The following is a 17,434-nucleotide window of genomic DNA, read 5'->3' as shown; positions in this document are numbered from 1 at the left end:
GCACTGTGGTTTACGGTGTCCATTGCCTCTTTTGGATTGAAGATGCCCCGTTAATTGATGAAACACAGATGAAGAAATAGTTCAGTTCATTGATAAATATGTAACTTGTGAATTACCTTAAGAAGATGAAAAGATGTCGACGTTCAAAAAGAATAAAACTGCAAACCACTATTAAAATGCTGGAATGCTATTATTGATTGATCCAGTTTGTTGTTGGTGCTCACGCATGTATAGTGTACATTATTTCCTATATTTCAAAGGCAGAAACAGATGGGATTGTTAGGAAATGCACAGAGGGTGGCAGCAAAGGAAGGCAATGCTAAAGATGCACTCCCATTAAAGGGAAACACTGTATGTAGATATAGGTTGTGATTTGTGTTCTAACTTATTTAAGGTAGACTTTAAAAACTATACCAATAAAAAGCCTCCTGTCCACCAACTAACCGCCTAATTCGACTGCAGCCTTACATTTCGCCAGGAGAGGTCACTGTAAGTGAAGTTTAGAGTAATGAACCCATTTTCGACACAACTGGTTCAAGTGGTTCAGCAAAAGCTTCATTTGTCCACGTGTGCACGACGCGTGCACGACGTCAGAGCGAGTCAGCGTCATTCACAGTAAAATGGAGAGAACAGCCAAGCCTGACAGTTCACACTTGGATGTACCCTTACTGTCAATGGATGTGCCCTGAGACGTCCTTTCCTCTGAAGCCTCACTAGTATCGACGGCTGGATCACAGCTGGATCAGCGGTCAGTTTTTAAGTTTAGCTGCTTCATGATATTTTCTGCAGTGACATTACTGCGTGCATGGAAACGTTTAAAGTGACAGAAAGCATCCTCACCAGTAAAGTAAGAAAACACTCATCGGCTACATCAATACAACACAGAATAGATAAAGAAATCACCTGAAAGCTCGCGTTGCTCGACAGAGGAAGCACAGGACTAATTTCTACTGGCACCCTTTATATTATTTGTTCATTATGTGGATCTGTATGTAGTGAGATTGTGACTGGATGGAAATGACGACAGACTTCCGTGAAAGCTGAACTAAGGGCTGAGACGAGAGTGCTAGTGGGCGATCGTGGAAATAAGCGACCTAACGGGACAAGTGAATCCAAAGCAGCTGCGTCATATGGCCGTGTAAGGTCCATACCAGCATAAAGAGAAACGTAGTAATGGGTGTGGTCACTATTTGTGTAATTTCTATGATAACCTATGGACACCGTGTTTCTACTATGGTTTTATTGATGTCAACGATGATCCTGAGCTCAGTTACAGAAGGTATGAAGGCTGAATGTTTTTTTTTTAACAACTTACAAGGAGATTTATATATATGTGTTTGTATACACATATATTTTTATCCAGTATATATGTGCATATATACAATTTCTATGATGTTGGAAATGAAACTTTATCCTCCACAAACACAAGGTAAACAGTATAAAAATGCTCATTACAGATTATTAGGGACGGAGCACTAACAAGTGCAAGGACGCTGTTGTTCCTCTAGGAATTATTATTATACCTCTGGGACTTCGACCGCATATTTGGCCCCCACAACATGCTCAAAATGTCATGAAAATTTGCACAAAACTCAGACGTAGCTAAAATACCAATATGACATTGTCCCCGCGCACGTAAGTCCGACATGTTCGAAAATTGCTACGCATGTGTATCATGATAAAAGAAGCAGAAAGGCCTCTTGGACCCATGCCCCAAAACCCACAGGAAGTCTGCAATTTCAATTTTTAATTTTCATCATTTTATGGTCATTTTGACTTTTGGGCTTGTATTTGAACATACTCCTCCTAGGGAATTTCTAGGATCTGCTTCAAAATTGGTCAGTACAGTCAAAACATGGTGCTGAATGAACGCTGTTCATTTTTTGACTGTACGTTGAAGGGCGTGTCCGTGGCGTGCTGTCAAAGTTGGCCATTTGAATGTCACACTGTGATGTCATTTTTGGCATTTCAGGGCTCCTATTTTAACTAACTCCTCCTACAGGTTTTATTGGATCTACTTCAAAATTGGTCAGTGCAGTCAGTTTTTTTCGTCCAACATTGTGCCCGTGGCGTGGCGTCCCGTGGCATCCAATTTCAAACCTTCACCATGAAAGAGGGATTCGTCATAACTTCTGCGTACATGATCCGACTGCAACGAAACTTCACATGTCTGATAAGAGTCCCGCCCTGAACACGTCTATGCGATAATATTCAGACATAGTGATAGCGCCACATGGTGGCAACAGGAAGCAACCGCTGCGTGGCGTTTTTAGCTGATTTACGTGAGATTTTCATGTCGTGGTCCGCACGTGTTACGACAGCACGTGACGCGGCCGCAGCACGCCCCGAGTTGCGTGAAGTGCGAGGTCCGTCCAATGCTGCTTGCAGCTTTAATTATACTAATGTTTGCTTGTGTTATGTGATTGGTTGGATGGTGGTGCATTGTGTTGTTTGAGCCAGGCTCAGCTTCTCTCTGTTCCAATCCAGTGCTCTCATTACAATGAAAACACATCTCTACCTGAACATAATTTACACTATACTAAGCCAGCAAATTTTTATTTTGATATTTCTGAAAAGACAACTGAACATGACCGATGTTGTAACACCTGATATTCATAACATTCAAATGTTTACAGTCCCCTCTTTTTTAAAACTGAAAACAAAGACAACAACCTAAGAAACAAAACAAAGTGGCATATAACAGACAATTCTAACCCAGGCTGCATACTCAATACCACTGTGGACAACGAAATTCAAACAGAAAACAACAGCAAAAAAATGACAGTGATAATTTAAAAAAATACATAAAGGGTGCCTTGAGTATAGTTACAGTTACATCTACCAGTTAATTAATCGGAGGCCAGAAAGGAGCTCAAGAATGGTTTATAAATATCTTCCCTGTATGTAACTGTATTGAAACAAATTCAGTACATCCTCCAACAGGTGCTTTTTTCTTTTTTTTACACAGAAATACAACATGTGTAAAAGAGTACTAGGTTCTTTTTCACATCTTCCAGTGTGAATGCTTTCCATCTATGTATGTTTTTACTTGTGTTCGTGCCTTCTGAGCTGTGATTTTCTGAGCCTTACAGCTCTCCAGGTGACTGGAGGAAACATGACCGTGGTCCAAGGAGGGACCGTTGTCTTACCCTGCAAACTCACTGACACCACCGAGGACCTCAATCAGATTTCATGGCAGCGGAAGACCAAAGAAAGACCTCGGAATGAAAATTTCTTTACCATCGTACAACAAGCTGGACCAAAGTTTGTCAATGGAGAGGATCTTCGATTTAAATTTGTTGGGAGCATGAGTGACCTCAATGGATCTCTCCAGCTATCCAGTGTCACTTTGTTGGACGAAGGCATCTACACGTGTATCTTCACTTTGTTCCCCAGCGGAAACCACATCACAGAGATACCTCTAAACGTTCTTGGTATAATGCAATGAATTTAAACTATTGTACGAGAGAGAGTCTTGTTTCACCTTCTTGCTTGCATGTTGACTTTTTTATGTACCTTGACTCTCTTAGTGCCTCCGGTCTCAAGCCTGAAGGATAATCATCCTGCTTTGGGTAAAGAGGAGGTTTCCCTAGGTACCTGCACAGCTGCTGCTTCCAAACCTCCTGCACAGGTGAAGTGGGTAATTGGTCCTCTGGAAGGAAAAGTGAATGCAATAACCAGCTCCACCAAGCATGACAACGATACGACCACCACAGTCAGCTCGCTGTTGGGAGTACCAACCAGAGAAATCAACCAGCGTTTGGTCCATTGTGTCATCACCAGTGCAGCCCTGTCGAAAGAAGAAACCCTGCCCTTCACCATTCAGGTCTACTGTGCGTACACTAATATTTACATACATCATTAAATTACCTAGCTCACACCTACAGTAAATAATGTGCCTTTTGAGGGGAACATTTGTTTTTATAGCCTGAAGAGATGATGATTGTGTTATTTATGACAGTGAGATTAGAAGACTCAACAAGATTGGCATTCAGTGACTCTCTCTGCATGTTTGGCTTTTGCTGTTGTGGTCTTATTGTTAATCTGACCTTATGGACAGATTGCATTCATCGGCCTGAAACAAAACGTTTATGAGACGATTCTCTAATTTAAACCAGGTCTACGCAGCATGCATGAGCATTGAGTGACAGCTGCGTTGCTGAACTGCTGAGGCTCACACACCTGTGGTGTCCACACAGAGAGCATTTGTGCTGCTGCTCTTCTTTCTACATTGAGTTTGCCTTTGATAAATAGAATAGTAGAATTGTTAAACATTAATGGATTCTGTCCACAGAAACACCAGAGAGCTTTTTTTTTTTTCGTCTGACATTATACAGATATAGACACCGAAACTGTGTGAAAGACAATGACAAAGGAAAAATAAAGACTGATAAAGAAGAAGAGAATGACAAAACATGTTTTGCAATAACCATCATTTGGTTGCCAAACCAGAAGACTAAAAAGAAAAAAATATATGGGTAACAGGTCCTTTCTAAAGTATGTACTGTCCACCAGTCATTGCAAATGCTTAAAGCAGCTTTTTGAATAAGCACCAATGGAGCCTTAATTTATGTATACTCCCAGGCTACCGGAATGTTGCTGGTGGACTCAGTTGTTCCTACCCACTTTTCTACTGACAGAGATAACAATGCATCATTGTCTGCAGGGCACCCTGATACACTCCCACATACAATTTCAACGATCTGTTGTCAGTTATTAAAACATTCCTGTGTGAAACATATAACAGTCAGCCTTTGTCTGACAATAGCTCGACTGTAGCTCTTGCCTCCTGTAATGTTTAAGGTTCTTGTGAATGGTAGATACTTGTTCATTTGAGAAATACAAGCTTTAAATAAACACTGCTGGTGTCTGTGTTTGATAACCTGGGAATGAGAACGGGCTGTGAAGCTGAGAAACTATGGTCGCTGCGAAACTCAGGGTTTGGTTTGTCCATTCTGGGCTACTGTAGAAACATGGCAGACTCCATGGAAGGCAACCTATGGTGTCTGTAGATGTAAATGCCTCATTCTAAGAAAACAAAACCACAATTCCTATAATCAGATGATAATACACATGATTATTATGTATACACAAGTCCAAGGGTCCTTAAATGAAGTGTTTTAGAAAGCCAGATAACGTTGTATCAATATAGATGGGATTGGATCCACATTTAGAGGTTCAGTAATATTCTGATGTATTTTTAGCATTTTCAGCCCTTTCTCTCTCCCTTTGTCTCACAGTCGCACCCATGGAAGTGATCATTCATGAACGAACCAAAGACACATTTGAATGTGTGACTGAAGCCAATCCAAATGCAGACATTACCTGGAGCAGGTACAGTAGTTTGAATGAACCATTCTTAATCAAACAACATTATGCTTCCCTTTTCCCTTGAAGCATTGTTTAGTTTGTCATATTATGTTTCCTGCAGATGTAGCACAGGTAGTATGTCAAATGCAGGATTGACAATGTTTTTATTTCCTATTCTCTCAAACTCAGTCTCTGGGAATGAATAAATTAAACTACTAATACTACTAAATTAAACTACTAATAAGGAGAACTTAACTCAGGCTATGCTAATTTATTTTATGTAGACTAAAAGAAACAAAAGTGGTAACACAAAGACAAATACTACAAACTAAACTACAAATAAAACAGTATTAATATTTTAACAATTAATCATAATCAAGGGCCAAAAACTAATCTTGAACAAAAAATCTCTAAACTACAGATCCTCTTGTGATGGGGTCACCAGCCGCAACGCCAGTCAACATCTTGATGTTCTGGCTCGGATCACACCCATCTTAAAACTCTGCCTTCATTATGGCTGCCTTCTTATTCGCCTGTTTCAGATCTGACAACTCGTGGCCTCAGTCTGCTGTCAGAATGGAGGATGCAACGCTACAGTTTCTGAGCATGACCTCTAACCTGAATGGCCTCTACCAGTGTGAAGCATCTAACACTTATGGAACAAAACTTGGACACCTCTATGTGCATGTGTCTTCAGGTGAGATCAGGTTTGATTTGGTTGTTGTGAATGTTGGTTGGATTGAGTGGGTTTCTGTAGCAAGTTATACCTATGGACTCCTTACACGATGAGAAGCTCACACATCTAGGCCTCCTGTAAAGTTTCCAGCCATGTCCAGATAATTTAATTTGGTATCCGCCTAGCAGCTGAGTAGATGTTGTACTGCCCACTCTCCAATGCATATGGGTAATGATTGCAATGTACTTCAAAACTTAAAGCATGTCCTGTCTTGTGAAGTACTCCGGTCATGGTAATTTCATCTCTCAGTTGCTTTCATAATTCAGGACCTGCAAGGACAGAAAAGCTTGTAGCAAGGGTTCAGTTGGTGTTTGAACTCACTATTAATCAGCTAAACGTAAAGTGCAATATAAAACTAAAAATGTAAAACATCTGTGCATGTCGTAACATTTCACCATATAGACTGAAAACACAAACATGGGTAACTGCTTTCATTAGTAAATGATGTCAAGAGACCTTTTTTCCCAGCAGACATTTCAGGCATGTCATTGCAGGAAAAGCATGTAACACTGAAACCAGCTGCATTCCATTTAGGTGAGCTGGTTGACTCACTCTCTGTTATGGAAATCATTTGTTTCCCCTTCATAAGTAAATTCAAAAAGGTTGTCATTATTTTATATATACTATTAATTGATTCCTATTATAATTTTTGAATTGATTGAAATACTAGAAGTTATTAAGTGAATAAAATATTAAAATGTTGTTGCACATCAACTTGTTAATAGATGATAAAGTGTTTGTAAGCATTTAAAGAATATATTAAGTATCCAGTAAGAGTCTGGCTCCACCATCAATAACTGAATTATGATCACCAAGTTGCACATTTAAATTCTACAAAGCTGGACATGCACTCATTAATCAATAAATCACTGATCACCTGTTGCTTTGCTCATTAAACCAGTCAGACACACAGTAACACATTGAGCTGTCATAACTTAAGCTGGGTATTTTTTCCTCCCTGGTTTCCACCACTATTAAAACCCAGAGCTCCTTTAAAAGCTAAAGACAGACAGTGACAATGAAGAGGAAGACAGAAAATGAGGGAGAGGGGTATGACATGCAACAAAGGTCACCAGCTAGAATCAAACTGGAGCCAGTTGTGATCATGTGTTACATAGCATTCACTGTAACCATTCAGATACAGACCAACCAGATCTCATTTGACTGCCAACGGACAAGGATAGGCTTTCTGGTGGGAGATTAATCAAGATGTATAAATTGGCAGTGTGTATCAGTGTTTTCTGTTCCTGTATTCTTCTTTTATTGTGTCCTGTCTCCCTACAGAGTCCTGCACTGCTGGTTGGACCTTATTTGGTATTTTGCTTTTCCTGAATGCTGCTATTGCTGCTGCAGTGTGGTATCTGTATAAATCCGGGAAATTTCAAAGGTACCAAAAACAGTAGTACTGCAGACACTTACATACTACTGCTTTGTATATAAGCATTTTATATACTATGTAAGTCATGTGGTGGCTATTAGTTAAATAAAGCATACAAAGTATGATCTTGTCTTTCTGTAAAGTTTTATTCAAGTTGTCCATGAACTGTCACACACTCTCGTATATGAAAGCCTGAAAGAGTCAAAATTGAAAGCAGTATCATTTTATGTATCATATCACAGTTACACGTTCCTGAGTTCTGGGACAGTACACAGACAGATAGTGTGGTGCGATGATCATGTCATTGGCTTCTTAGTGAAGTCTCAACATCCCGCTGTTTACTTGACATAGAGTGCAGTTAGAAACAGGGTTAAAGGTTATGTATGGTTTTACAATGACCAGGTAAAAGGGTTATGTAGGTTCTTAAAAATTGCCATTACAATCCTTTGTTGTATATTAATTGTTTTTTTTCCAGTATGGGAAAAGGTACAAGCAAAAGGACGCCGGAAGCTGCGGGCAGGGATCAGGAAAGTGAAGAACAAGCAGTGAGTTGTTACAGGGAATTCTTTTTTTTATTTCCCTCAAAGTTAAATCTGTGTGCATTGAAACCTTCTTTAATAAAAAATATAACAACTATCTCTGATACACAAACATCATACCGGCATTTCTGAAAAGTGTGTAAGTGTAAATGTTCTTTCAGAAATCTGCAGACATCCTGATACTCATTTGAAATTAATATAATATTTTGAATTGTCTGCCTTAGGAATCTCTTTGACATCCTTGGAAGCAACAAGATGGAGCACAGGTGACTGATTTACAGGGTCCACATCAAACAACCTTCCTCACTCAGCTGGTTAGTGAGATGAAGCAGTCATCAACCGTTCAATCAAATGTCATTACTTTGGTAATGTTGTTGTGGAAATTTCTCTGCTGCTGGTGAAGAATGAAATAGAGAACTTCTGCCGTCCGACAAGGTTTTTATTTTCTTTGCAAAGAAAAGGTCAATCAACACGCGAGCGGTCAAAGATGAAGAAAGACCCCAAACATGGGGAGATCTAAACATTTATACCTGAGGACCACCTCTTTCACACCCCTTTGTCTGCTGTAGGGGTCTGGCCCTCCAGGAAGTGCTTTCACACCCCTCTGCCCACTGCAGACATCGGGGCCGACCCCCTGCTGGTGTGTTTTACATATGAGGTGTCCTGCAGGATCTTGCATTCAGGGGGGCATGTAGGAGCACGAGTGCATGGAAATATTAGCGCGAAGGGTCTTGCATCACCAGTTTCTTTTTCTGGGAAGTTAGGGGAGGGAATACCAACACCTGATTGGTTTACAAGCAGTTCGCTTCGCTCGTGTTTTAATATTTTCTGGTATATCTAAGAGTTACCCAGGAGCTCTGTTGACATAGGCTTAGCTAACGTTAGCTACAGCTTGATGAATTGAGTCATTGAACACAGCAGGAGAGAACGCAACGTTAGCCAGCTAAAGCTAGGGTAGACAATTATTATCTAACGCTATCGTTAACGTTAGCCTAACATTAGCTAGATATTGTTACTAAAGTTAGCTGCTAGCTTGTATAGCTAAGAGTTAATCACAAAAAAGAAATAATAAAATGTATTAAAATCTGAATGACATAACATTGTATTGGCTGTCAATCATGATGGAAGAGTAGACAAGTTAAGTTACAGCATGTCCACCATCTCTTGTGGGGGTTATGCATTAAGCCATTTGTGGTGCTTTTACCACATTGTGCCTCATATACTGTAAATGTTAGACCCAGGGACAGGCTGGCATGAAATGGCTTGCATAATACTGAGTAAGGAGGCCATAATATTTTTGACTCATGGCTGAAGTTAAGTTTCTCCAGCTCTCCCCAGGTTGGCAAAAAATGCATCTCAAAATGCATCACATTGATGCTTTAAAATATGGAATATCCAAAATGTTCTGATGCTGATAATAGCAGAGGATTATGAAGTATATTGACATGATATTCTCTATTTTGATATTCCTTCTAAACTGATGTTATGTGTTGGGCAGGTTTTAATCTTTCCAACATCAGTGTTACACAGCTTTTGTATTTTGAGCTCTATGTTCTGGGTAAACTTACTGAAGACAGACTGACCTCAAAGTCAGCCAAAATAAGACGACATGTTAAAGTTCAAAGGTTAAAATTAAGTTCTGTGTTACAAATGCTGCAGAAAAAATATTTTTTCTAAAATGAATACAAAGTGTTGTTACTGCATATTCTTATAAGAACATCATAATCAGTCAAATTCTTGTCAAGACAATCACTATGAACCGGTATGGAGCTGCTAATAGCGCTAGAGGAAACTTTAGTGGACCTCTAAAGTTATCAGGTTACTTGGTTAATCATGAGGACCATAAAGTTCCAACCTAATGGGGGTGCAATAAAATCCGAGGATAGAGACACTCAGGTCCATCCGCTGGGGACCCTGAATGCGGTGGACTAACAAATCCCCACCATTTCTAGATCTGTTTTTAGATTTATAAAGTGTCAATCATAAACCTGAAACCTGTCTGTTTAATGTTGTCCTTCCCTTTCTGGGCTTGGAGTAGAGTAGATAAGTAGATCTCCTTTACTCAATGTAAATATGGCAAGACAGTAAACACACACCTCAAACCAACAAACTCACTCTCTCTCAGGCCTCAGAAGATCATCATCAAAACACTGCACTGTAGCGCTTCAAAATCTCCACAGGGGAGTAAGGGAAGACTAACAGGGAGAAGGTGGGAGCGGTGGTAGGTAGGGATTGTTGATTTGCTATCATCATCATTATTTTATTTAATACTTACTATTACTATTTATTATTTTGTTTGGATGTCTCCTGCGCGTGCCTTTTGCTTTTCCTAATAATTGTATTGTCTATGAAAATGTACTGAATGTACTTATGTAATGTTTGTGAAACATGCAATAAAAACATAAGTTAACATGGCATTTACCAGACCTGTGGTAGCCCATTCCCCATCTCTGCTTGATGAGAGCAGCTCGGGGCTACATTAGCAACAACTACTTTGGGTTGCATTGTGGGTAATGTAGGCCCCAGGTTTTAACAAGGAAGAAGTATGCCTAGAATAAAAAAGACTCTCTGGATCTGCGGCATCAGTTTTGCCCTTTTTTTAAAACAATCTTAAAAAAAAAAAAAAAAACCTGAATGTGATGAATGAAGGACACAGAGAGAGAACCAGCTAAACAGTAAAAGGCTAAATCGTTGCATCAGTGTGAACAGTTTAGTAATTAGAATCATCATTTCTTAAGCCAAAATGCCAAACTTCTTAATTGTGAGGATTTCTGCTTTTCCATGAGATAGTAAACTAAACATCTTGGTGTTTTTAGTTTGTTGGTTGGACTAGACAAAACATTTGAAGAAGACATTTCATACTCAGACACAATATTTGTCTCTTAAACTCCTACAAACTGGTGCATGTTTATCTTGCTTTGTCCGAACACAGACAAGGTGGCTCCAAGGCTCTGAAAACACAACTCGCCTCTACTGTACTTCTCCTTTTGACTCTGTGACAGCAAGGCTGCACATTCACATGCTTGCACTCTTTGTCTGGCCACGGTTTTCATACAGTTGCTATGTGGGCTGATACAGATTCGGTCTAGCCCTTTCCCAGGCTTTTAGATAAGATATCATTACAGTTTCACAACAGTCACTCTTTGTCTTCTCACCTTTCTTTGTTCAGAAAAGTTTCCCTGGGAGGAAGCTTCTCTTTTTCAGGAATGCCCCTTACCACATTCACACTTGAATGGTGTTAGGTCATACTTCACCATGCACTTAATTGTGTTATGGCAGCAATAAGCACATGAGCATTTTAACACAACAATTCCTATAACATTATAAATAATACACACACACACACACACACACACACACACACACACACACACACCACACAGAGAATGTGTACTTTATATTAAGTACATCTGAGTACTTCTTCAACCACTGCTCCATTTTATAGATCTGCCACAGACTCCCAGTAAACAGCATCAACTCATTCTCATATAATAATGTGTCTGAAACAACTGGAAAGTGCTGTGCAGTGTGCAGACGTATTGTTGCTCACAATTTTACCTCAAACCAGGACTTAGTGAGTAGCAGGACCCTGACTTATGTCCAGTTTTAAGATATAGTGAGTTTATTTCCACTTTCTGTCCCCACAGGTTGTACCTGCTCGATACCAAAGTTGTGTAGAATACAGGATAAATCACAAGCAGGAGGAGTCAGTTCTTCAGTAGGTGCAATTCAGTCTGTGGCCTGAAAAGCATGATGTTCAGATTAAAGCTGAATAAGAAATAAGAGAAACGGTATGTGGGACAGAAAGTCCAAGAGAGAGGACTGTTTAGATGGAAAATGTTATGAAACCAGCCCAGAGATTGATGGTCTTGTTAAAAATAAACAAGGAAAAGCTTAGGGCGTTTCTTGTTTCTGTTTGCCACAGGCATCTGTATGATTCAGTTTGGGCACATTTAATCCCGCCTACTGCACCCTATTTCTATCTTTTTATTTTCAACTTGCGTTACTTTGTCTTCCCTATAATTTACTGAGATGAAGGGTCAATGATAAATACATCTTCTTGTTATACTACAGAGAGAAAACTGAGAACTCATCCTGTATCTCATAAATATGCCTACTATTGTACTATGTCTACAATTACAGTTACAAGAAAATATGTTAGAACTGGATGTTACGTCGTATTCTTTTACCTGGACTAGCTGTGACCAGATGTGTTGCCACCATGGTGTTCAGACAGGCTCACTGTGATAGCTGTTGTCTCTGTATGTGGGTGTATGTTGACGGTGTGGCTTCCTAACCCAGCATGTTACTAACCTCCACACCTGGTCTGTATCAAGTTAACAACGCCTGAAGAACCAGACTCCAGACTGTTCTGTCAATCAGGTGGTAGTGATTCTCCCTGCTTCCTGTGCTTTTTCTAACCTGGGTTTTTTTGGTTCTTAGTCCAACCTCAATTTTACCACTACCTACATGTTGTTTCAGCAAATACCTTTTTCAGCCATTTCTCTCTTCAGCATGTCTGCTCCTGCCTTCAAGCCCCATTACCCACACCTAGACTCCATTTACAAGCCATTTCCATGGACCCTGTGTTTGCTTTTGGGTGGACTTAAAGGCACAGAACCCAGCTGAAATGTGATGGATAGTATTGCCAGATGAGGTGTTACTGCTCTACAGACAGACATGTACATTAAAGTTTGTGCTATCGCAGCTATAACAACTTCCCTATCTAATATTGGAATATATTTGGTTACATTTTTTGTGCTGTCAAGAGGATCCCTGTTATGCAAATCTACTTCATGATCCACATCCTGTCTCCTTTTTAATCTCTTTTCATGACATGAGGGTTGACACAGCTCAGCTTGTTGTTGTAATGTCGTACAGACAGCAGTCTAATTGATTTCTCTACAAATAGAAGATAGTGTCAACAACTGAATATTAATTATGTTTGTTTAATATACATTTATATGATGATTGTGGATTAATATGTTAGTGCTATGATATAATACAGGATGTGGAAATGTGTTAAGTGACCAGCAGATGGTTAAAAAATGTGTTTTTAAAAACACAGGACCACCTGTTTTTAGGCTTTGCATGTTTAAGATGGATGTTCGATGTTGTATTAGAGGTTTATGGTTGGAGGTTGTCATGCAAAGAGTAAATCAATGCCTATATTTAAGACTGCTGAAGGTTTGATGAATATTTCAGACAAACTCATCAAGTTGCTTGTTTTATTTTTTTTATTTTTTATTGGAATTTCCCCATTGTTGGACAAATAAAGGAATATCTATCTTTAAGAGTTTCCTTCCTTCCTCTTCCTTTTAATTCTCTGACATATAATCTAAAATCTTAATAAATTTGTGCTTTGTAAGCATGATGCAATTTTTTAAGATAAACCAAACTGCAGTGGTGTAACAAACAAGTATTGCACCTAAGTACAATTAAGGGTAATTATACTTGGGAAAAGTCTACCCCAGAAAAGTCTTTATTCACCTGCTCCAAAAAGTTTTGTTTAATGATAAACATAATTTACTCACCACTCAGTAGCCTCTTATGGAATATGTTTGGTCTTCATGTATCACTCATACATATATACAAATATGTGTACAAAATTAGAGAAAGGAGTCTGACTGAATGTATGTTTTTTTATGTTCTTTAAAGTAAGATGGGCATTCTTGTCCCACATTTATTATTGTATTTTCTACTAAAAACTTGGAAGATACCTCTTATTACCACAAATTTGCAAAACAATTTTGAAAACGGCAAACTGTCCCTTTAAGTGCCCAGTACACAGTATGGGTCCCTTTTTATTTATTTTTTGCTATGTTTCTTCTTCTTAGCTATTATTTTTAGCCCCTTTGACTGCGTTTTTGCCCCCCTGAACACATACGAAAACTCGGCAAAGTTGTCAGGCCTGGTGAAAAACTGGATATTCTATGCGTTGCTTTCGGGTCAGCCACTAGGTGGCGCTACTATCATGAAAAGTGTGTTTAGGCTAATAACTTCTGCATAGTTTGTCGCACATTCAAAACACCTTATAGCCACACGTTCGGAAAAATAAGCATGCTATAAAATTAGGACTTCCTGTAGATTTTCCGTCAAAACAGGAAGTGGGGCTTTGCTCCACATTGGTATGTCCTATTGACACCACCTTGGGTCCATAGTTCCCCATGTCTTCCTTAGGCATCGTACACAATTTCAGGCCATCGCCACAAGGTGGCGCTCTTTAAAATTAAGAAGTTTATATCTCCGCATGGGCACGTGTGATTAAAATGAAACTTGGTACGATGCTTGCCCATGGCTCCCTGAGGCTTGCTAAAAAATACAATACATGGCGAACTTTTCGCCTTGTATTTGAATGAACTCCTCCTAGGGAATTTATTGGATCTACTTCAAAATTGGTCAGTACAGTCAAAAAACATTGCTGATTAAAAGTTGTACTATTTGTGACTGTACATTGAAGGGCGTGTCCAGAGCGGTCTTCCTCAGCTTCTGGTGATGAGGGCTTGGGAGTGGGGTCACGTGGGGTGACGTGGCGTGGCATGGCTACGGTGGACGACCACCGTGCTGGACCCGACGTTGGTTGATGGGAAGGTCCCGCCCAACGCTGCTTGTAGCTTTAATTTACTTTTTTTTTTATTGAACATGTTAAGTGTTGTAATTTGATGGCGCCCTTACTCCCTGTATTACGGTAGACTGATATGCTGTACTGCTGTATTGTGAAAGGTTTACGGTCACAGAAAGAAAAATGCCGACTGCTATGCTGAGCTAATCAAACTGATAGATGATAAAATCCTGTCGTTGATAAGGCATGAAGCAGCTGATGATGGCAGAAAGGCCCTGAAAATATTAAAAGAACACTATTCTGGAAAAAGTAAGCCAAGGATAATAAATCTGTACATGTCGCTGACCAAGCTGCACATGGCAGAGTGTTACTGACTACCTCATAAGAGCAGAGAACATCATTATGGCCCTGAGAGAAGCAGGCGAGGCCGTGAGTGATGGACTAACTGTTGCCATGATTCTAGGCGGGCTCCCGGAGTCCTTCAAGCCTCTAGCTGTCCATGTAATGCAAAACGAAGATAATGTTACTTTGGCAGACTTTCAAAGTAGACTGTGAGTCTATGAAGAGGCGGAGAAAATGAGCACGGCAGAGTCTACAGATAATGTGATGAAGACGTGAGACAAGGCAGAGGTCCCACTAAAACGCATGCTGGCTACAGAAAAGATGAAGATGCCAATGTGACATGCTATAAGTGTGGAATAAAAGGTCACAAGGCAAGAAAGTGTTACAGAAAAGTGTGGTGCAGTTACTGCAAAAATAATACACACCAATAATCCCTGTGTAAGAAAAACAAGACGGTGCCAGAAAGGTCGTAGAGAAAGAAAATGGTAACCAAGATCATCTCTTCAAGGCCAAGCACACAAAGAATGAGAGACCACCAGACAACGTAAAAATGAAAGACATCATGGTGGATGGAGGAGCAACATCCCACATTGTGAACGACATAGGAAAGTTTAAAAGCTTTGATGACACCTTCCAGCCGGAGACCCATTCAGTGGAGTTAGCTGACGGCACCAAATGCAGTGGAATAGCACAGCGAAGGGGAACAGCGATGATAGATCTACTAGACAGCGCTGGACGACAGCACAGAGCACAGCTACGGGATGCACTGTACATGCCTTCATACTCACATGACATCTTTTCAGTGGCAAGAGCAACAAACAGAGGAGCCACAATCATGTTCAAAAAAGGAGACAGTCGCATGGTTACCAAGGATGGTAGCAGGTTTGACATCCATGAGAGTGGAAATTTGTATTACTTGCCAACGGTTCAGTTGAATGTCGGTCAATGTAAACAATTTCATGACATGCAAACTTGGCATGAAATTTTGGGTCATTGTAATTATGAAGATGTGCAAAAGCTACAAGGTGTAGTGAAAGGCATGGAGATAAAAGGAAGTGCAGTCAGGCCAAATCGGTTGTGTGAAGAGTGCACACAGGGCAAATTCACCCAGACGAGAAACAGAGAGCCAGACACAAAGGCCAAGAAACCCTTAGAATTGGTTCACACTGATTTAGCCGGTCCCATGCCAACAACGAGCATAGAAGGGCACAAATATGCACAGTCTTTTACAGACGACTACTCAGGTACCATGTTGGTGTATTTCCTAAAGTCAAAAAGTGATGCTGTGCAGGCTACTGAAAAGTTCTTAGCAGACGTAGCACCTTACAGAGAAGTCAAGTGTATTCGTTCAGATAACGGCACTGAGTTTACAGGCCGAGACTTCCAGGCACTGTTAACCAAGAATAGGATTAGACATGAGACATCTGAACCCTATTCACCCCACCAAAATGGCACAGCAGAGAGAGGTTGGCGAACCCTCTACAACATGGGCAGAATGCTTACTGTTAGATAGTAAGTTACCAAATAAGCTATGGAACTATGCTGTGCAGACAGCAGCCTATGTGAGAAACAGTGTCGCCACAGTTACTTTGAAAAAGCAATCTGATTACTGATTGCTTTAAAAAGTAAATTAGTTACTTTACAGATTACTTGATTTTAAAAGTAACTAAGTTAGATTACAAGTTACTTTATTAGTTACATTCAGCAGCTGCCGACAACACCCCCGCAGCCTTTTGCCAACACTCACTTTATTGGAAGTGCATTTTTAACAGTAACGTCAACAATGTATCTCCTGACATTTTAAGTTGAACTTAAGTTGAACTGAAAAATATTTCCTGAAAAAAATACATGTTTTTATAAAAATAAAATAAAGACAGTCTTTCTTGACCTGACATATTTAACTGTTAACACTGTAATGACAAAACTTACTATTTATAATCTACATTGTTTATAAATGTAACTATTAAATTATTTTTCACATGTTTTATGAACATTGTTCCTGTTGTTCACAGCATTAGAGTAGCAAGGAGTGGTTTTACAAAACAAGCTAGCAGACGCACATCTCTCTCCTCCTCCATTGTTGTTTATGTTTGTGTCTGCGTAGCCTACACGTGAACTGTCCTCATGCTGAAAACGTGACTTCAATCCCAGAGACGCAAGAAGAAAGCAAATATATTTTTATTAAGGAAAATGACAAACATAGCGCACAGTGACGTGGATAAGTAACTTTAATCTGATTACCGGTTTGGAAATAGTAACGCGTTAGATTACTCGTTACTGAAAAAAGTGGTCAGATTGAATCAGTTGTGAGAAACAGGTGCTACAGCAGGCGCACAGAGAAAACACCCTACGAGCTGTTCACAGGCAAAGTACCAAACATATCCAAACTGCAAACATTTGGATCAATGTGTTTTGCTTACAAGCAAGAGAAAAGGAAGTTAGACTCTAGGTGTGAGCAAGGTATTTTTGTTGGCTATGATAAAAACAGCCCAGCTTACCTAGTGTACTATCCAGGCACAGAGAGTCCAAAAACACAGGTTGGTGAAGTTCACAACCAAAACAGCCAA

General features: G+C 39.8%; 1 protein-coding gene across 2 annotated transcripts; it reads left to right on the top strand.

Annotated features, from left to right (window-relative positions):
* Positions 1-595: 595 nt before the first annotated feature.
* Positions 596-10,380, top strand: LOC127365010 (nectin-4). 2 transcript variants are annotated; one of them, XM_051402645.1, is made up of 8 exons: positions 600-1,279; positions 3,093-3,434; positions 3,531-3,833; positions 5,241-5,334; positions 5,853-6,007; positions 7,331-7,433; positions 7,900-7,969; positions 8,188-10,380. In XM_051402645.1, the coding sequence occupies exons 1-8, from the start codon at positions 1,174-1,176 to the stop codon at positions 8,197-8,199; spliced, it is 1,185 nt and encodes a 394-aa protein (XP_051258605.1). In that variant the 5' UTR covers positions 600-1,173; the 3' UTR covers positions 8,200-10,380. The 2 variants fall into 2 exon arrangements, with proteins under 2 accessions (XP_051258606.1, XP_051258605.1); XM_051402646.1 differs by lacking the exons at positions 7,331-7,433; positions 7,900-7,969; positions 8,188-10,380 and having other exon boundaries at positions 596-1,279; positions 5,732-5,944.
* Positions 10,381-17,434: the final 7,054 nt, after the last annotated feature.

Source organism: Dicentrarchus labrax, unplaced genomic scaffold (genome assembly GCF_905237075.1).
Source record: "Dicentrarchus labrax unplaced genomic scaffold, dlabrax2021, whole genome shotgun sequence".
Classification (NCBI taxonomy): Eukaryota; Metazoa; Chordata; class Actinopteri; family Moronidae; genus Dicentrarchus; species Dicentrarchus labrax.
This window is presented reverse-complemented; position numbering and strand designations above follow the sequence as displayed.

Excerpts from the sequence above, each read along its gene's own strand:
- LOC127365010 (XM_051402645.1), top strand. The coding sequence starts at position 1,174 with ATGGGTGTGGTCACTATTTGTGTAATTTCTATGATAACCTATGGACAC. Across the intron at positions 3,435-3,530 it reads GATACCTCTAAACGTTCTTG|TGCCTCCGGTCTCAAGCCTG; the intron begins GTATAATGCAAT and ends TGACTCTCTTAG. Across the intron at positions 7,434-7,899 it reads AAATCCGGGAAATTTCAAAG|TATGGGAAAAGGTACAAGCA; the intron begins GTACCAAAAACA and ends TTTTTTTTCCAG.